Raw genomic sequence first — 22,822 nt, forward strand, 5'->3', positions numbered from 1 at the left:
AACTGGGATTACTTATGTTTGATTGATTCAATTTTATTCACTATACATAAATTTTCTATCATTAGTTTATTATTATCCTTTTGCTTAGGTAAATGTAATACTATGTAGGCAAAGACGATATATAGCTAAGATAATATGGAGGTAAAGGTACACTACTATCTATAATTTTACATATAATATTTACATATATTGAGACATTTATCCCAACCTAAAAGAATATTTACAGGCATTTCATTCTATATTATGTTGATTTGATAATGCAGATAAGAGATATTATTTCTTATATTTCTGTTATGAAACTTATTGTCATGTGTAACTTTAATGTGAAATATTTTCCAGAACATTATCAACTGTATGTTCCTGAGTCTGCTCAAGTTGGTTCGGCTGTTGGGAAAATCAAGGCAAATGATGCAGACACAGGCTCAAATGCAGATATGACCTACTCTATCACTAATGGAGACGGGATTGGAGTGTTCTCTATTTCCACTGACAAGGACACCAGAGAAGGAATTCTTTCTTTAAAGAAGGTAAACAAACAAAGAATATGTGGATCCACATCAGTCATCAGAAATCAACTTTAGCATATATAGCATATATTATGTTTCTCGTTGTTAAAAGAAAGTGAGCATAGTATTATATATTTTCTTCTATTTATATATAAAAGACTCCACAGAAAACCATCTTTCCCTCGTACCCTATGGTTCCACGTTATCCTTATTCCTCACTACTGGGGTGTGCAAACTCCACTTGGGCAAACAGACCTAGAGGTATTAGGTTACAACCATAGCCTAAGATGTGGACCCAGCCCCGGTGAGAAACAAGGCAGGATGAGGCCAAGGAGACAGGAGATCTTCAACTCCTGGGTGTCCTGTCGCCCCCGCGATCTGCTAGGAGTTGGGAATGGAGGAGGCCAGAGGCCGGGTTGGGGGTTTCCCAACCTCTCTGGTGTCCATTAGCAGCTGTTGGCCTTCTGCCGGTGACTTAGGCAGCAAGGCTCTATATGATGAAGGCTTCTTCTCGCGGTGGTTCTTGATGAGCTAGAGAGCCCTTGTTTGTCCAAACTATTTAGTGTTCACCATGGAAAATGGGTGAATATAATTTACTCAGGGGGGACCAGAGATTAAATGCCCTTTGCAGGAAGGAATTTCCGGGAAGGAGAACTCATTGGTTCAATCCGCATGGTCAGTGTATCTAGATACCTCATTGGCATGGAGAACTTTGCTCTGTGATAAGTGGTCACGATCCTCATGTGGGGTGCTATGGGCACTTCCCCCAGCACGGAAACCAGGTAGGGAGTAGATGAAATGACTATAGGTCTCAAATACAAGAATACTAGGTTTCTGAATCCATTTAGTCATCCTTGTTTTTGTTTGGTGACAGTTCCATTTGCCCCGTAATTTTTCTCATGCATGACATGACCTCCTCTGTCCATGTGTATATTCCATCATTTTGTGTAGCTCTCAGTCCTCTATAATAAGAATTGAATCTTCTGTTCACTATGATCTCTCTTCCTAGAGTCATATCCCTTTCTCCAAAGTTTCCTGTAAGTTTACCAAAAGTTAGTGATATGGAATTAAATTCTAAGTTTTGTTTGTGTTTGAATTTTCAAAGCCTCTGTCAGGAATTTGATGTTACTTGAATATTAAAATGGTAGATTACTATAATTTGAAGGAGGGAGAATGAAGACTGTTAATTGTTACAGTAAGAACTGAGCTCCATAAAAAATAAATGGAAGAGGTAATTCAAGAGAATCATCGATTTAAGAGACACATTGGAGAGATTATCTGAAAGAAAAAAATCAATGGTAGAATAATAGAACTTATGATAGTGTGCATACTCTGAGACAAACAAAAAACAAGTGGGAATAACTAATATTTACAGATATATTTATAGCAATCAAGTTATAGAATGTGTTATTGAGGTCATACTAGTATTGAGCATTATTAACTTTGTAATTAAAGTTATTATATAATTATATATATAATTTGTTATATATATATATATAATTATAATAAAATATAATTAAGCATAATATTGGTTTCTTAATGAGGGTTTTATTGCTGTGAGGAGACACCATGACAAAAGCAACTCATAAAAAACAACATTTAATTGAAGCTGATTTACAGTTTTAGAGAATTTTTCCCAATTATCATCATTATGGGAAACAGGAAAAGGTCTAGGTAGTCCTGGAGAAGGAGCAGAAAGTTATGCATCTTGATCCTCAGGCATCCAGGGGAGACTGTGTTCCTCATTGTGCAGCTCTTGAGCATATAAGATCTCAAACTTGCCTCCATTAATGATAGTCTTCTCCAACACTGGTGTACCTACTCCAGCAAAGTCACACCACCTTCTAATAATGTCACCTCCCTTGGATCAAACATTCAAACCCTAAGCCCAACAATACCATGCTATTCTATTCAATCCCTCACACTAAAAATCAGAACTAAAGCTGGTAGTAGTTATTTCTTCTTAACCAATAAAGCACACGCCTTTATGCCACTGAGGATAATGAAGTGCTCTTACCACCTACATGACCATATTTAGCTTATTTTCCAAAATAAAAACTTAGCAATCACATGTTTGATGACATTGCATTTTCTATGCATACAATGGATTTTTTTCAAGAGAAAATTTCAACTAGATAAATATTAGTGACAATTTACAGAAAATCATCTTGATAATTATTTATAATTGTCTCTAACCTGGGCTTGATTTCCTAGGTTTACTTCCTTCAGAGCAGAATTAATGTTAGCTCATACAATATTTTAATAGCTTCAAATAAGTACCAATTTCTCAGTCAATATATTCCTGTGTATTTTATAAGTATTTGCAATTTGAAAGAAAGAATTCTGCACTCCGGTGTGTTTTAAACTTCGGAAGATACTGGGTCCGGTGGCAAGATTCAGATAAAACAATCCTTGAAAAACCTGTTTCTCACTTAATCTCTAAGGTAGCTCACCTTAGTCAGCAAAGCAGAAAAGCTAATCTCCTCAGAGATCAAAATCAGTACTGCTCTATAAATCAGCAGCAGGCACACTGACTTATACAGGTTCATATCATTGCTTCAACAGGAAATTGTCAAGTTGAAGTCTCTGATGCATTGCATGGGACATTGTAAATACCCTTTGATAAGTTTTACTCATGGTTTAATGGAGCCTGACTTGGTGGAAAGGTGAAACAGATAAGGAAGAATTGGAAGTTTCATTCATTTCTCTCACAAGAGCACCTGAAGCTTGTGGATGATTTCTGTCTAGTGGGCTTTCAGAATCTCTTCTTAGGGGCACTTTATAAAAAAGGTCCCTGTGGAGAAGTTGTTCTAGGTATTTGGTTTATTTATGTTATGTGTATGAGCATTTTGCTTGGATGTGTTTCTATGTACCACATGCATGTCTAGTGCCTGTGGAGGTGAGAAAAGTGCACAAGCTCCCTAGGAAATAGAGTTATGTTCAGTTATAGAGCATCATGTGAATTCTGGGCAGCAAGTCTAGGTCCTCTGCAGGAATAACTGCTCTGAATCACTGAGTTATTTGTTCTGAAGCTGCCATTGTAACTCCAAGGTTCCAACTTTAGTTGTTATTGTAATTCTTTTATCAACCACTTTCTCACAAGTATGTATCTTTCTTTCTTATTTCATTATTTATCAACTCAAGACATAGCATCTTGTTTTTATTTTTTAAAGTAACACATGGCATTTTACTCAAAATTTCCCATAATAAAAGACAACTTCAATTCTGTCTTTGTTTACAAAAGACAACCAGCCAAAGTTTTGTTTTAAATGCACCTTCACCTAGCTTGACTACTCCTTTCTATGGAAGCCATTAACCTTGATTAATTTGATTGTTCTCTCACCTGGGTCATAAAGGATCATGATCTAATGGAGTGATCCTCAAATTTATTCTTTTCAAAGTAGTTGGTTAGCTCATATCATTTCTGCCAGTTTCTCACCAGTATATTTTACACACAAAATTCTGCTCTAAGTCAGAGGGAATGTAGCTAGTTGATACTGATAAGCACTTTTTCTACTATTGTAATGAAATTCTAGCACCATGGATGCTTATCAGTAGAGATGAAAATTCTAGTTGGTAACGAGATTGATTTCTCTATGTTCGATTGTCTCAGTGACATGTTAAGCAATAGTACATTACTGTCAGGTTGTAGAGAGTAAATGATATTGTTGGTGATAGTATATGATGTTTAGGAGAAAGGGTCTATGGGATGCCTTTAGTGAGAAAATCAACATTGATTTTTTTTTAAAAAAAACAAAAACACATTTAAAATATTTACAATTGTTTTAAGCATCTGATATAGCACATGCATATAAGAACTGTGTGTACTACATGTTTGCAGTGCCCACACAAACAATATAGTCAAATTAAGAGAATTTTATAATATTTTTCTGATTTCACTGTATTAGTATGATGACAAATAACATACATTTGTTCTTTAAAAAAACTACTGTTTATTGAGATTCTTCTGGTTTTTGTTTTGCTTTGAATGAAAGATTAAGAAATATGAGGATGTTTTTAATTACTTTTTATATGGATTTTAATGTTTGTTGAGCCACACACACACACACACACACACACACACAAATGAATAAGACAAAACAACGATCTTTGTATATACAAACACAAAGAATAATGATGATTTCCACATTGTGATTCTAATACATTCTTCATTATGAACAATTGTTTGCTATTCTGCTTTTTAAAATTAAATCAATCTTTGCTTGATTCTTAGACTGTTCTAGAATTTGGGAAATTATTTTGCTCTTCTAGAAGCAGTGTAGAAAAGAGTCCAAATTTCAGTTTGATAAGTTGGATTGCTCTCTTTATATTGTATTTGATAGAAAAAACAGATTGGTCAAACTCTATTCTTGACGGTATGATTATGATCCCGGAATAATGAATAATTCAGAACAATTAAATGTTTATTATTGCCTTAGATGTATATAATTCATAACATGATATGTTACAGTATTAGAAACTGGGGTCTGATAAGACATTGTGGTTACTTGAGTTACATTGAGTCATGGATATTGATATATTTTGATTTTTTTAACTTACGCCATATGTGTGTGTGTGTGTGTGTGTGTGTGTGTGTGTGTGTGCGCGTGCACATATACATGTACATGTGTTATGTACGTATGTGTATTTGAATATATAGTATATATATGTGTGTGTGTGTGTACAAATATTCATATACATACATAAAATTTTGTCTAATCACGTATATAATGATTTTTAAGATTAAATATATTTTCACATTTGAGTAAGAAAAGTAAAAACATGTCATTCTAATTATTATTGATATTGGAATTATATATAAATAAATATTGACAATTTTCATAAGTGAAATCTATAAAAGCAAGCGATGTAAGAATTCTCATCCCCGCAGGAGGTCCACCACACTTGCAAAACCTAAAAAAGAACTACAAAGAATACCTAACAAGGAAGTGCAGACAGAGAAATTAAGAGCTAAATTGATCTAATTTTCCCTTATGTTCATGTATCATAATTTAAAATGCAAACTTTAAAGCAAAATATAGGCCATGTTGTTACTATGATATTGTATACTACTTTGGATTGGCTGTTTTGCAGAATCTAAATCAAACTTTAATGTATGGAATTGGAAAGTTAACTGAATTCCCATCAACTCTCTGTGGAATACAAATAAAATGAAGGTATATCATACAAGTTACATAAAAGAAATCCTTTCCTATGGCCTGGAAGACCAGAACCTATAATCCTTCTACCTTGTACTCCATGAAAACGTGGCCAATATTTCTTGGCTAGATAAAACTTTCAGCATCCATATAGTCTTTAAGGTACTATAGCTTAAGTGGAGAAACACACAAGGGTGTTTGAAGGGATAGTAGAAGAAATTAATGAGTAATTATTTAAAAGTTCTAAATATGTAAACCCGGATTGAACAAGTCTGTTGTGATATATGGCAACAATCTCCGTTAATATGAAATGGATTTATATAGAAGAGCAAAAATGTGTTATATCTGAGAAAGAGCAATGACATGGAAAGGCAATTACTAAGAGTAATGAGATAAAATTAAAGTAAAATCTTCTGTGAAAATCGCACTGAACTCATTGATAATGAGGTATTAGATTAGAGTATTGAACATTATCTAAAGAGAAGTAAGAGAAACCCAATTGCCCAAAGAAAGTAAAATTGTCCCTGGGTAAGCACTTTTTGCAGAAACCAAGAATGTAAAGAATTTTTTCTAAATATTGTTAGTTTCATTGTTGTACAGTTATTTTAATTAAAGATATTACAAAATCACTTAGACATCTTATAGTTAGAAATAAGAGCTAATTGACTCTTCACACTGAATGACAAATAGATAAAAAGATGGTGGATGAGCTATTTTATTACTGAGGAGAAAATATGCGCAGAAAAACTAACTCTAATTCTTTGTGTTCCTTCAACTATTTTATGGCAAGCTGTTTGCTCATACATTGGGTTTTGAACAATATCAGCTCATATTATAAGAGAGAATACACAGCCTGAATTAAAAACAAATTCATTTGTAGCTTAATCCATTAAGACATGTCTCAATGTTTATGACTTCTTATCCTCATGGTGGGAAAAGAACAATTGAACAATTAAATATAAGCCAAGATTAAGTGAATCTGTTTATTTTAAACAGGACAGGTTAGCTGCTGAAAATTCATACTTCAGAAGTATATTGAAATTTTGCATTCACCATTGAAGTAGCAGACTAAACATAAGTATATATTTGAGAGGAAAGAACTACTAATCATTTTCCATGCACTAGGAATTACCTCAGACAGAAGAAATATGAAAATGCTTAGGCAAATGTATGGAGCTAGAAGTTCTCCTCCTTAGTGAGGAACCCAGTTACAAAAAAACACATATGGTATGCACTCACTGATAAGTGGATTCTAGTCCCAAAAAGCTCTGAATACCAAGAAACAATTTGCAGACCTTATGAAACTCAAAAGAAGAAAGACCAGAATTTGGATGCCTCAGTACTTCTTAGAAGGGAGAACAAACCACCCAGGAAAAGAAAAAAAATCCAGGGACTACCTCACCTGGGAATCCACCCCATATGCAACCAACAAACCCAGGCACTATTCATGATGCTAAGAAGTGCTTCCTGGCAGGAGCCTGACATAGATAGCTCCTCAGAGGCTCTGCCAGAATCATACAGATATAAGTGAGGATGCTTGCAGCTAACCATTGGACTGAACAATGCAGAAAATGGGTAGAGAGGAAAAACATTCATCAATAGTTTCAGTAACAATTAAGAATAAAAGAACATGAGTTATAGACAGCAAATTAATTTCATTCTCGGCAAGCAAAGTCAATGTAAAGGTGATGGAATAAGAAATGCTAATAATTCATAAGAGAAATAGAGGGAAATGATCTACTTTTACTATCTTATGAAATGAATACCTGTCTGTGAAAACTGTCGATTGAGCATATAATAAAAAGTTGGATACTAGAAGCCAAGAAAACAAAAAATTGATCATTTTCCCAAATATCACAAGACTTTTATCCTTTTGACCCAGGGATATTTGAAACACAGTAGTTTAAGTTATAAAAGTGGTAATGGAAGCGGAAGTCCAAATAGGAGACATCCTGCTACTCATGATGAATTTGAAACTAAAATTAGAAATGGAAGAAATGTTATATCCCTAAAGCCACCAGTTAATTATGAGCATGTAACATACTCAAATTATCCATATAAATTCATGGCACAAAATAAAACACGAAAACACAGTTGAACAAGTGTTATGCTAAATATATCTCAGAAAAATATTCAACTTTTAAAAATATTAAAAACCAAAATGAAAATAATAATAATAATAATAATAATAATAATAGTAGTAGTAGTAGTAGATAAATTAAATAAACATATTTTACTGAAAGATTAGAACAGAAGATTAATAAAAACTATAGGTTAGAAAATAAATTTTAGTAACAAGAAATTTTATAAAGAGAAAAATTTATAAATTAATTTGTTTACTAAGAAAAATGTAAGGAAATCTTCTTGAAGAATTATTGTTATTTAATTTAGTAGCTACTAACGTATCCATAACAATCCTTCCTCTTAAGCATACACACCCATGTATATATATATAAGGATATATATGTGTGTTTGTTCGTGTGTGTGCATGTGTGTGTTTATATATATACATCATTTTATAAACCTTATTTCACCTAAAATATTTCTTAAAAGTAAAAGAAATAATAAATAACACACATACATTTATATATATGATCATATATATGTGCATATCTTTGTGTTTATATAAATATAGATGTGTGTGCTTCTCTGTCTCTCTTGTTCTGTCTCTCTCTGAGTGTCTCTCTCTTTGTTTCTCTCCATGTGAGTGTGTGTGAAGGCATGCATGTGCATATGTGTGTGTGTTGTGTGTGTGTTGTGTGTGTGTTGTGTGTGTTGTGCTTCCATTGTATGCCAGTGAATATGTTTAGTTGTCAGAGGACACCTTTCTGAATTCAGTTCACTTCATCTACTGTGCAGGTCACAGGAATGAAAGAAAGACTGTGAGGCATGTTAGGAAGCTGCTTCACTTTGTGAGATACTTCACTCTACTGGATCTAGGATTTTCTTTTCCTTACCTAGTTTACAGTAGTTTTAAAAATTACATTGTTATTATTTTAAAAGGTTTTTTCATACAATATATTTTCTTACAATATTCTTTCCCTCCCATTTTTCCTCCAGATTCTTTGTAGCTTTCTACATACCACACTTAAGATTTTATTTTCTCCCAAAGGAAAGCATGATAGAACAAACACGGTGAGAAGAAAAATAAACAGAACAGAAAGCAAACAAGGACTTAGTTTTAAGTTGGCCAACTCTTCCTGATACCTTCCCTGGAGGAGTAGTGATATACCTAGTGTCAGTTCATTGAAGAAACCTGAACTTCTTTCCTTGTCTTAGCAGTCATCAACACTCCTGGAAGCTCACACTGAGACCCTGTCCCAGGGGCAGGAACCATGTCCCCACCAAGGCCATCCCAGGTTCAGCATTCAAAGTCATCCACCACTGTTTCTTCTTGCTATCTTCTTTTCACCTCTTCTTCTGAATATATATCTGATTCCTGATGGTGCATCCTATTTAAGTAATATGAATAATCTCATGCTGTCTGCAAACCACCCAGTTGTAGAAGTTTAAATGGGGAAGAGAAGGGAGGGAAGGATAAAGTAGTAAATATGGGGAGGTATAAGAAACACCAAAATTATTTTTGAAAGACAATATGGAAATTTATTAATTATTAGCCTAGTAAACATAGATACATATAAAAAGGAAAATAATTTAAAAGCTACTATATAGTGGGGTGCACAGTGTCTCAACTAGACATATATGCTACCAAGTAAAATTCCAGAACTAGAATGGCACCATCTTTTTTCTTACTGACCAAAGGATGTATCATTGCCCTCCAAACCCTATAGGGAATGGACAATGCTATTGGTTACCATCCAAATCCTGATGGTAAAGCCCCATTGATAAAGCTACCACTTGAGGATTCCACTGAACATAGAGAAATTCTATGCTGAATAACTAGAAACTGTCATTTCACTTCTACTGACTAGCATAAACAATGCTGAAGTTTATGTCTGTCCTGGAGAGGGAGTCTATGATCAATCCTACCCAGCCATGCACCATTTTACATACCTGCCATACAGGTTACTGGACCTGCCTGTAAAATACTCTCACACAATAATTTTACACATTTTATTGAATGGAACAACCACTATTTGGGTGGACTTAAGGCCTAGACCATTAGATGGAACACATATTTTACTCTAAAAATGAAGCCAAGAGCCTAAGACTAGAGATGTTATAAGTACCAGGGGAAAATCTACTATTATGATACTGTCAAGTGGATGTACCAATAAAATGATCCCTGATGACATACGACTATACTCATAGATCTATTCCTTGCGCAACCCTCATCAGAAAAGCTGCTTCCTGCAGTAGATGGTAATGAGTTAGCTTTTGAATTTATAATTCATTCATTCATTCTAGATATATCAAATAGCTCAGTGGCAGAATACTTGCTTTGTGTTTTCATTACCCTAAATTCAATAGCCAGTATCATGATAGATGACTGAGTAAACAAACAAAGCTCACAGAGTTTAAATTGTAATCAGTTCTTAAAACAAAACAAAATAAACATGACAAAACAAACAAGCCAACAAACAAACCCACAGAGGAACGTTTTTGCTCTTGAGCCTGGATTTGTCCCTCGAAAGCATTACCCAATGTTCATGATATTTCATTGTAAAACCACAATGAGCTTAGCTGCCTTGCACAGTAAATACAAACTAATGATGCAAACTTGCAATATCCCACCCGGGAGACTTATTCCAGCTTTAAGGTCTTGTAAACTAGAATGATTCAAATAATCACACCCAACCACCAACAAATACAGGACGGAAACGGGATCTGTAAGTAATAATGACCAAATTGCCAAGGACCGGAGTCCAGTCTTTTCAAACAAATTTCTGCCACTAAACGGAGAAACACTGTGTCCATATTTCCTCTTGTACTTTGAGCACAGCCTGGTTGATCAAATTGGAATGAGTATCAGTATGTACATAGAAGAACCTCTGAGCATAAGTAGAAAAGAGCATTACAATAGAGCCCTCATTTATCATGTGATCACTGGCTTTGCCATTTAGTGATAGTGTCTTAACCATGCCACACCCGACTGTAGTTATTCCTTTTTTTAAGCAAAGAAAAAAAAAGTGCTGTGATTTTAGTTTATATACCCTAGAATTTTTTTTTTTTTGTTATTTGCTTTTCATGATACTTCAAAAATCTAGATGAATTTTCTCTTTTATTTTTTTAATTTTCAGTTAGCTTCTTGATTCAAGTGGCTTGGCAAATACATTTTATTGTTTGTGGCATACTGTTTTTGATGAATTACATTTGAAGCTTTGACTGTAACTAAAAATAATAACTTCCATAGAAAGAATACTTTATAATTCAAATATCTAAGGATTTGTAGAGCTTTTAATTTATAAATGATGGGTAGCTTTACATGTTTACCAAATTTATAGCACAGATAAATAGTATCATACCACGATTATGTAGTTCTTTGATTATAATACAAAAGGTAATTTACTTTGTATAAATAAATAATTTTGAAAAATACAGAATAAGTGAATTATTACATTTCCTATCAGTTTTTCTATTGGTGCAAGTCAGTATCATCAAATGGCATTCAGTAAAGTAACTCTTAATATGTTCCAATTCACAGTAGTGAATCTGTTTTTAAATTTCTGACAAAACCTGAAATTATTCTCTCCTTCCTTTGTGGCTGCAGATGGTCCCTATCCATCCATCTGCCATTCTTGGCAAACAAGTCTCCCAGGATGGTTTTGTCTGCCTGGAGGTAGTTAAACTTATATTAGATGATCATCAACATGAAACCATGTGTCCACACAAACAGCCTGTACCTTACCATGAGGTGGGCAGCATTAAGACATGTGACATTTATTTTGCCAAAGGGATCTGCTAAAAATTGTGTGTTCTGTTCCCTTAGATACACAGCTTGAAAGCAACATCAAAATAAACCAAATTCGGACAAAATTTTCTTCACTTCTCTGAGTTGAACAGAGTAATATTCTGCAAGAATAAATGAATAAAGATGGATGATTTAAAATTTGGTGTTGTGAGAAAAACTGTGTTAATTATTATTAGTGAAGCAATATGACCCAAATTTTAGAATAATAACAATATTGGTGAAAAATTATACACAGAGTAGGTTTCATAAATAATATTATAAACAGTGATCTTAAGCCAATATAAGGTCCCTTGCCTTCTTCTTCTTATATATGGCAAGTCTAGATACTGATAGTCTGATCTAGATATAAAGAGGATGGTGCTCATCCATAATTCTTTATTGCAATTGTTTAATTTAATTATTTTATTTATATTTAATATGTGTAATATGTATGCCATAAATATTCATAAGTGCCATGAAAATATGTAGCATACTTGGTGGTCAGAAGGATGTCACCTCCCCTGCAAGTGAACTTCAATGTGGATGGTGTGAATCAGAAAGTGGTCTTCTGGAAGTAGGGCTCATGAATACTGAACACCTCTCTAGCACCTGTCTGGTCTCCAAATTGCAGTGTTTGGGGATACATTATTTTGATTTGTGTTAGATTTCTAATGCAATCAGACTCAGATTTTTATTTCTTTAAAGAAAGTAGACTCTAGAAAAGCAAAAGAGAATTAATTATTTTAGAGATGTATTTTTGGTTTCAGTTCTTTCCAAAGAAAACAATTTCTAATTAGTAGACTACAGACTGCAGATTTAATTAACCCATCATTAAAAGCATATAAATCTAAATGTATATGATTTTTATTCTATGAGCATATAAGTGGATTGCATATGCTCAGCTTTTGATAATTTTTTCTTTATAAAAGCTTTAAAAACTGTCTAATGGCTTCAGTGGTCCAGCTATGAGTCTCTGAGTTTTCCAAGTTCCAGGCTAGGATTTGAAACAAAATACTTGTTATCCTGTCTATACAATGCTCAGAACCTAAGAATGACAACTTCTTATGCAATTAGGAATGGGTAGAAGAAATGAATATCAATAATACTGGTGATTGTGCTCACAAGATCTCCTTAAATACACCTCTTGGGTAGCTATTCTCCACAATGTTGAATGAGGCCCATGTGACACCCCGCATAACATGTTAAAGCTTAAGCTACAGTATAACAACAGTTCTGCATGGGGTTTGTAAGAGATGCTTAGGTCTAGGTAACAGGTTCACAAATAAAATGTGGTACTTTATACAAATAGAAATAAATAAGGTTGTCATCTCCAATATCTGAGTATATCAGAAAGAGCCCATTTGCAGACTTGGGTGTGGGCCTGACAGGACAGTAGATCTGCCAGCACTTGTTATAGACTGTCAAAACATTCAGAACTGCTACAAGATTATGTTTGCTGGAGAAAATTACAAATGAGTGCTGTTCAGTCTAAGCAACCCAAATTACTAGGACAGTTCTTCCAGGTAAACTAAAATATAGTCTCTATAAGGAATGGCTCTAGATAATTCCACCAAGAACAAAAGGCTATGGTGTTCAATCAAGGTAGTTTAATATCAGAAACCTTAATGGGGATGACATAGTTCTATGTATTTTCTCTAACAGATGTTTATTAAGGTGAGTAGCACCAAGGAAGACAACGATAGTTCCCAAGTGAAAAAAAAAAGCATCTCATCCCCTCTGTTCTAACTTCTCTATCCAAAGTTCCTGCAATGAAAATTAAATCTGAGATCATTTTGTATAATAGATCCACATGCAAATATGAATGTGAACCTTAGTTAGCATTTTCCAAACTTTCACTTTTGAAAAGATAAAATTCACCTAGTCACATACACATTTTTCTCAGCTTGTATCATTAATATTTTCAACAATCAGTAGGACTTACAAATAAAACACTTGTTTATTATTTTGAATCATATAATAATAGAAGGCTATTCTTTGGCACATCATTGCATTTAAAGTCAAATATCGATGATCAATATATGTTTATGTATATATGTTTATATACATAATACTTTAATATGTATAAAATATTAATAAATACACATGTATAATTGAAGGTACTTATTACTTGGAGAACTAGCTGTGTATTTGAATTATAGAATATTTACCTAGCATAAGACCCTGGCTTCTTTCTTCAAACACGAACTTCTATTGAAGATTTTAAATTAAAAAAGTAACTGAAATGATTAAAATGACCTATAAGGTCAAAGCTAAAATAGGTATAAAATAGGAAAGAGAAAAAGACTGCTATTAAAAATTTGCTCCAAATATCATAATCTGATAATAAATATGAGAAGAAAAATAAAGTAATACTGTAAGTACAAAGTAAGAAAACAAACTAAATATTTTCTATTACACAAAGAATACATGCAATAGAATGGAAAGACAATATACAGAACAGAAGAAACTTTTTTTCAATTTTGATTGGATATTCTCTGTATCTATATTTCAGATGTTATCTCCTTTCACCGAATACCCACCCCGTCCCCCTCCCATAGCCTCCATGAAGGTGCTCTCTCTCCTAAACACCCTCTCCCACCTTGGCATTCCCCTGCACTGGGAAAATGAGCCTTCGCTGGACCAGGGGCCTCTCCTCCCATTTATGCCAGAGAATGCTATCTTCTGCTATGTATGCACCTGGAGACATGGGTCTCTCTAATGGGAACTCACTGGTTGGTGTTTTAGTCTCTGGGAGCTGTGGTGTGTTTATTAGTTGATCATTTTGTTCTTCCCATGACGTTACAGACCCTTTTAGTTCCTTCAGTTTGTTTTCTAACTCCTTCATTGAGGTCCCCATGTTCAGTCTGATGGATAGCTGCAACCATCCTCCTCTGTATCAGCATGGCTCTGGCAGAACCTCTGAGGAGGCATCCATATCAAGTACCTGCCAGTAAGCACTACTTGGCATCAGCAATAGTGTGTGGGTTTAGTGGCTGCATATGGGGTGGATCCCCAGGTGAGACAGTCTCTGGATGATCTTTTGTCCAATCCCCGCTCCTCTATTTGTTTCTTTATTTCCTCAATCTACCTGAAAAAGAGTACAATGTGAGAAGGAACTTATGGCAATAGTAAAATCACAAAATCGCCAAATATGAGGTAAATCAAATAAATGTACTTAGTTCATTATACTTTGTTTGTTTGTTGTATTTGCTTTTGCTTATTCAAGGCAAGATGTTTTTATGTTTTACAGGCTGCTGTAGAACTAGGTCTGTAGTCCACACTGGCATTGAACTCACAGAGATCAGCCTGCTTCTTCCTCCCAAATACTGGGCTTAATATCCTGTGCCACTACCACCAGGCCCATTTCAAATTTTAAATAAGTTACCAGCAGATATTTTTAGATTAATCACTTAATAATTCTTGTATGCTATAGGATTGGAAGGATGAAGAATACTAAAAAGTGTCACTGAAAATTAATGTGGTTTTCCAGAGGCGAATTTATTTCTGTATGTAATTATCACCCCATTTGTGCCTATGGAAAATTTCTACCGAGTAAGCCTTAAATTGCCATTATTGCTGTTAGGATATCATACATCAGAAAAATATTACAGCTATTTTGTTAAAGAAAAGTCAGTTGTCATATCTCATATGATCTTCCTAAGTAAGAAAATAACTGCATCTTTGAAAAATGTGGAAATTCTAACATTGGCTCTCACATTTTTACTCTGCAGCCACTGAACTATGAGAAAAAGAAGTCTTATACACTCAACATTGAAGGAGCCAATACACACCTGGATTTCCGCTTCTCCCACTTGGGTCCCTTTAAGGATGCAACCATGCTGAAGATCATTGTTGGGGATGTCGATGAACCACCTCTCTTTTCTATGCCTTCCTATGTCATGGAAGTCTATGAAAATGCCAAGATTGGGACAATTGTTGGCACTGTCTTGGCACAGGATCCAGACAGTGCTAACAGCTTAGTAAGGTATGCTACTCCTGAGTACTTGAAGACCTGGTTTATGTCTTAAGGAAATTTAATTTGAATTATAGTTATGAAAATATTTCCCGTGGTTTTCAAATTATTACAAGTAAGTCATTATCTCAATAAATTAGTAGACTAAAGTTGTGAAAGTGCGACAGTGCATATAGAGCTTGCTATTTAGGAAGGCCAGAGTATATTTTGTCTAAACATCTAATGAAAACTATAGTTTATGATCATGGTAGTTCAAAGGCAAAGATCCATGAATGCCACTGAATAGGTAGACAATGCCTTATCATTTAGTTCTGTGTTCAATGAGATATTTACTCTCCATAAAAAGAGAAGACAGTGATAAAGATTCCTCATATTGACTTCAACCCTACACACCCACAGACACACACACACACACACCTACATGTGTACTCACACACTGACATCTATACTTGTGATCATTCTTGCACACAAATGTGGACAACACAGACTTCACATATGGAGAGACAAACACAGATACACCTGAGATAGATAGAGAGGTATATAGATAGATAGATAGATAGATAGATAGATAGATAGATAGATAGATAGATAAATAGATGGATAGATAGATAGACAGATAGACAAGTAGATAGATAGGCAGACACACAGAAAGAATCTCTACTCCCACATACCTGTTGTGAAAAACACATTAATTTTCCTTTTGTTTAATGAATATACAAGATGATTGAGAGAAAACATATTTATAACATTAGAGAACCTCTGATTAATTGGTGATAAATAGTCTGGAGAGAATTCAAATAGTAAACTCTGGAGAATAATGTTTATCCCCCTAGAGATGGTACATTTACAGTCCATACTATGTGACTTAGATCATCATTTATCCTTTTCTGTAAAAGATACAGAAGGGCAAAATGTGGAAACTTCAGTACTTCTTAGAAAAAAAAAAGTATTCATCATATATTATTATGTAACAAATTTTGTGAGCAATAATAGTATTTTACAAAATAAAAAAATAATTATAAAATAAATAAATAACTATCCATTATTTCTTCCGACCCCCCCCCCCAAATATTTCACAATTGTTGTGAGGTCGCAGTATAATACTACTACAAAACGTAATTCTCTGATTGAGCTGCCACTGAATAAATGATAACATTTTCAAGGAAATACAGAGCAATAACTCAGAGTCTATACTTGAAAGGCTAAAGACCAATGTTTTTTAATAACAGATGAATGGTATTTGTTCTACTTTATGATCCTCAAATTTATAGTATTTAAATAAGGAGCTATATCACAGATGTCAATAAAATTTTAATGAAAAATTTAACACAAAGCCAAGTATAAAATGCCTTTTATAGATTAATATTTTAGTATCACATGTAAAGCATAACTAACATTTTCTTGCATTAAATTATTTATTTTGTTTTGTTGAACAAAACACATGCATTTAGACACCTTTGTCTATATTTGTACACCTGAAAACCTAAGAATTTAGGAAGGTTCAAATGCTTACGTTCACTTCTTGTAGGTTAGATTTCATTCATGGAAACAAACACTTTGATTGTTTGACATTTTCTTACCATGGTATGCAGAATTTTAGGTGTTTTTTTAACATCTTAACTCTTCTCTCATGCTTCTCCTTTTGAAACCTAAAATTTTCTTCTAAAAAATCCACACCTACTTTCAAGATTTATTTTCATGTGTCCCACAGAGTTTAGAGTTTCATTCCATAGCGTGGGTGGGAGGTAATTTATTAAATCAAAGTCAATTTATCAGGGAACACAATGGTAAAGAAAGAGATAGTTGTGTTGGTTTTTTTTTTTTTTTTTTTTTTTTTTTTTTTTTTTTTTTCGTCTGTAGTGGATACTCTCTGCACTTACACTTCAAATGTTATCCCTTTCTCCTCACTCCCATCCCCCCTCCTGCTCCCCTTGCCCCCTCTCCTACCTCAGCACATTGGCATCCCCCTACACTGGGAAAGCAAACCTTCATTAGACCAAAAACCTCTCCTCTCATTGATACCAGACAATGCTATCCTCTGCTGTTGTGAGCTATAAAAGGAAAAGGAAGCCAGGCATATGTTTGCTGAGGCATTGCTTCCCATTGAGGTACCAGCCAAATGAGACTAGACTAGACTATATTATACTTTACTATGCTATATCATGCTGTACCATACTATATACTATAAAAAACACTACATTATAGAAGAGAGTTTATTTAGGGAATGGGGAAGGGAACATAGGGAGTAGAAACAGAGAAATTGTGTGTGTGTGTGTGTGTGTATGTATGTGTGTGTGTGTGTGTGTGTATGTATGTGTGTGTGTGTGTGTGTGAAAGAAAGAGAGAGGGAAAGAGAGAGAGAGAGAGAGAGAGAGAGAGAGAGAGAGAGAGAGAGAGAGAGAGAGAGAGAGTATATAGGAGTAAAGTCTGGAAATGAACACATGGGGAAATGGAGGAGTGTAGGTAGAGAAGAGACAGAGAGAAAAGAGGGTAAGAAAGTAAGAGAGTAAGAGAGCAAGAGAGTGGAGAGGGGGCAAGCCATCAATTTTATGAGTCAGACATATCTGACTGTTTCCAGGTAACTGTGGGGCATAGCCTAAAAGAAATGCGAACAGAGATGCCATACCCTTTCATCAACAACCTTCACCTCATTATACTACATTTTCTACTGTCTATTCATATTTTTAAATAAAATTTTTGATTTATATGCTTATCAAAATTTCAGCTTAATTTTAAAGAACTCTTGTATATGAAGAAAAAATAAGTGTGTGCAATAATTTGTAGGTTTAACAACTTGCTCTTCTTGGACTATTAATCCCCAAAACAGGAGAAGGACTAGCAGAAAAATAAATATCATGGCCAATTAAATTAAAGCAAGCATCCTTTCTTCATGTGCACAGGCTGCCTCCCTTAAGACAGGGTTTGGATGGTCAGCCTTGGATGTGAGGAAGGCAAAGCTTTTTTTTTTTTTAACTTTATTTTTAAAAACAAAGATAAATGTACAGATTTTTAAGCATTTTTGGATAAAAGTATACAAATACATTTTATAAGGTTGCAATTAAGTATGTGTGGGTACATATACATATACATATACATATGTATATATGTAACAATAATATAGAAAAAGAGATTATTAATTTGAGTAGATAGGAGAGAAACTGGGAGGGGCTGTAGGAAGGAAAGGGGGATGTGATACAGTTCTGTTTTAATTAAAATATATTCTTTTTTTTCTATTTTCTTGATCTTCACATAGTCTGTGGGTTGTTTCCTGGGTGTTCAGAGCTTTCAAAGCTTTTATAGTTTGGGTATAGTGAGCTTTCAAATAGGGGAGTTGGCAGGCACAATAGATAGGGTTATACAGGAGAAGAATGTAAATATAACATGGTAGTCCAAATGACCTTCTGAAACAAAGACATGGTTGCAAGGTGGTCATAATAAGACAGGTATAACAGCAGCTAATCATAACAAAGTAGTCATAGGTGGTGCTAAAACCTTTTTAAAGAAAGCTAGGGTTACAAGATGATTATAAATAACTGTTACAACAAAGAAATGGTTGCCATTTGACTGATCATAGGTCAATTCACTTATAAACAGTGTACTTTTTCTTCTGCTTAGTTCCATATGAGGATCTAGAGTGTCTGGGTTGTGGGGTGGCCTCCCATGCTCTTATACTAGAAACACATACCCTCTCTTCCCATATGTTCAAAAAGGAGCTAGCTGGTACTACTTCTGAGTGCTCATCTCTGCCAGTGGGAGAGTTCCATTCTTACAACCTTAGACATCTCAAAGCTTCTATTCATACCAATGCATTTTGAGAGATAGATGTGTCTAGACACTGGGGACACTGGATGAAAGAGACGCAGAAAAGAGCTCAGGGTATCCAACTGGAGTGAATAACAGGTTCAGATCATAAAGAATTCCCTGGCACCAAGTACACATAAGGCTAAGGCTGAGGAACTGATACAGTGGTATGACGTGAAGTGTTATTAAAAGTGCAGTCATGAAAAAGAAATTTAAGACTTTTTGTAATATAGTGTCAGTTCTTGTAGGTCAAGTGTTGCATGGTCATATGAATGTTCCCACCTTCACCCATCAATCAGAAGAATCTAAACTATTTCTTTGAATAATTTATTGTCCTATGATATTTCTAATTGCCATTAGTGCATCATGTTATTGGAAAGTGAACAGAACATTCACAGCATTAGATGTTGCTCTGGAGAAATGATTGATACAGTGTCTTCAAATGCTAATAGATTTATTAGTGTAACCATTATTTCATGCTTTGTTTTGATTCAAAAAGTAAAAGGAAGTTACTTCAGTTGCCTTGAAATAATTAGAAACTTTAAAGCTCTTGTTAGGGTGGATAATTTGCATAACATTTGTAGTCGATTTTAATAAAAATGTGTCATTCTCATAGGACTCAAGGTGCAAACAATAGAAAAAAGAAAGAAAACAATAGCAATATTAAAAACAAGCCCCTTAAGTCTTTCTTTCCTAGGGAACAATGTTTGTAGTAATTAAGGGAAAGCACTATGAGGGGATGTACCTTGCCATGTGCCAAGAAATACAATTAGTTCCTCATTTTTAGAACTGATCATAAAAATGATTTGCAACTTTACAGGAACTTGTGAAAACCTGCTTGATTTTATTCCTTTCACACATTTTTTTTCAGCCATTAGATTATTCATATCTCTTATAACAAACCATATCAAGGCTGTTTGCTTTGTTTCCTGTTTTTATTTGTATGCTGAACTCAATGCAATTTTCAGAAATATATTCATTACTTTTTATTATAATATAACATAAAACTAGAAGCTGTCATCTTAACAGCACCAAAAGGTCATTGGTTTAAACAACCTACATTTATTTCCTGGCTTATTAGAGAAAAAATTGAGGAACTTGAGTTCCTGGGGCATAGAAAATGCTGTTTCAAAGATAGGATCTTAAAAATATCAACCTGTTGCTACTAGTTGGTTGACCAAATGCTCTTTTGTTCATTATTATTTCCCAAACTTTTGGACATCTATGGAAAAAAAAAACTATGCTAATATTCAGAATTTAAATTTTAAAAGGCAGATTTTTAACACATTTGACAAAGTACTGCAAAAAATTAGATTCACAATGTAAAGTGAGAGTAGTTTTCAGACACCAGGCAATGAAGGTCTCATATGCATTTTAACTATGAAACGAAAACAAAATATCTGTTTGAAACTTGAGTTTCACTTGCTGGGAAAGCAGGGATATTTAAAGTGACCAGGAAGCCAATGGGCCAAGACTGTAACTGGAGTCTGTTTTTTGTATGCATGGACATATACACAGAGACTGTATGGTGAAGACAGTGTTCTGCCATTTAGTCATGCTATCTGAAGAATAAAATTGGTCATATATTTAAGTCCTTCCATATAGAAAAAGTAATAACATGAATGTAATATTAGTAAATAAAATGGAATATTATAGGTAATCTCATTATTGACTGAATTTGTATGCATTGTCAAATGACTATAATGTTACTTTTTCCCTGTGATTAATAATCTGAATTTTTTTTACACATACATTAAGAAATAATCTTTTTGGTTTATGCTATCAAACCTCTAAAAAAATAAATACTGACAAAATTTTTCATATATTGTTATGCCAAAAATACCTTTAAAAATCTGTAAATTTATTCCACTTTTTTAAAATAAAGCAGTAAGAAAAATTACAAAAAAAAAGAAATAAACTTTTTCCCTTGACTTATTTTAAGTGAGCAGAAAGTATCAATAAAACTCTGGAATATTTGTTTTACATGGCCCCGATGAAACAATTTGTCTGCTAACATGCAATATGTAATCATCATTATGTTTTGAACTCTTAGTAAGGCTGAAAATAGGTTTAGAAAGAATGACATCTTATTTTCTCAATAGTAGCTGAAAGAGTAAATGTTACATATCTTGTGCTGAGTTTTACTGCAGCCTGGGTTGGTCTATGCAGCAACCATGTATATTGCATCTTTTAGGGAATGCTGGCTTTCTTACACTTTCTCATAACAATCCTGTTAAATGTTGAATGCTCCAATAACTGTGGATGTTAAAAACTCATAGGAAAGTGAGTTTCAAAATAATGGCAAAGCCACATTGGCAACATTAAAAAAACTAACAGGAAAGAAATAAGCTGAGTAAATAAATTAAATATTTGACTTGTAGTTTTTATAGCAAAGATAAGGTACCAACAAATAAATACATATTACCTAATTCCTAATGTTTTACTTTTCAACTGAAAAATGGATGTAAAATTTACTTTACTGACAATATAGTTAAATTTGTGTTATTATTTTAGTTCAATTTTAAGTATACCCTAATCAAAATAGTACCAGAATCTTTAAATATAATGGTGGTGATCCACCAGAATCATTTAGTAAGAAATGAATACATACAGCGAAAGTAGTTCCTTGTTTAAAATTAGAGGCCATTGGCCTTTAACTTGTGTTTTATTAATATCAATGACATACTGCTAATAAAACACACAGTTAAGGTTTTATTTTATAACATCACACAGACACAGACACACACACACACACACACAAACACACACACACACACACACACACACACACACACATGAATGTGACACTTGAGATTTAAGAGGCCCAAAGTTAACTAGATTAGCAGCTCTGCTGTTTCATTGGTGAACATCATCTTTAGATAAATGTACTGGATGCTGGGTCCTTGATCAGTCAATTAAAGTGAGTAAACACTATGGCCATCCACTCCTTGATTGGATAACAATGCAGACAACCCCTCAAGCTAATTCAAACCTCTAGTATATAATGTATATTCTATGCTTTGTTTGCATGATATTTCATAAACACTAAAGTTTAATACGAGGTGTACCATATTACAAATGTTGATTTTTGGAACATTTACTTAGAATGATTATTTACTAGGTATTTGTGTGGTTAAGGCATTTTATATCCTAACCTTTTTGAAGAAACATTTCAAATTTCAAATCAGATCCATAGATCATAAAGGTGACCATTTATTAAGCTACATAGAAAGGCAGGATTTCAGTTGTCTCTCAAGTTGTGAGACAATTAAAGATTACTAAATTTTATTCAACTTCTATTCATAATCATTGAATAAATTATTCAATTTACCTTACAAAGCAGCTACCACAAACAATTCTCAGCGAATTTTTTTTACAACATACATGCTGTACTACGAGTATACAAAACATAATAACCAAGAGAAACAAACAGTATTCTAACAAACACTTTGGAGCAAATCAGGATTGAAATATATTTTTGACACATGCTTAAAATAAGTTTTGGTTGAAAGAGAGAGTACAGAAGGCACCT

At 33.8% G+C, this 22,822-nt stretch overlaps 1 protein-coding gene across 1 annotated transcript in view; it reads left to right on the forward strand.

Annotated features, from left to right (window-relative positions):
• Positions 1–22,822, forward strand: part of CDH18 (cadherin 18) — a gene marked incomplete at both ends in the record, with an annotated part of 287,053 nt that overhangs the window by 203,900 nt on the left and 60,331 nt on the right. The window contains 2 exons of the mRNA XM_080933534.1: positions 340–527; positions 15,248–15,501. Coding sequence (XP_080789660.1) covers positions 340–527; positions 15,248–15,501 — 442 coding nt within the window. The remainder of the gene's footprint in view (positions 1–339; positions 528–15,247; positions 15,502–22,822) is intronic.

The sequence above is a fragment of the Micromys minutus genome, assembly GCF_963924665.1.
Source record: "Micromys minutus genome assembly, chromosome: 20".
In the NCBI taxonomy this organism is placed as follows: domain Eukaryota; kingdom Metazoa; phylum Chordata; class Mammalia; order Rodentia; family Muridae; genus Micromys; species Micromys minutus.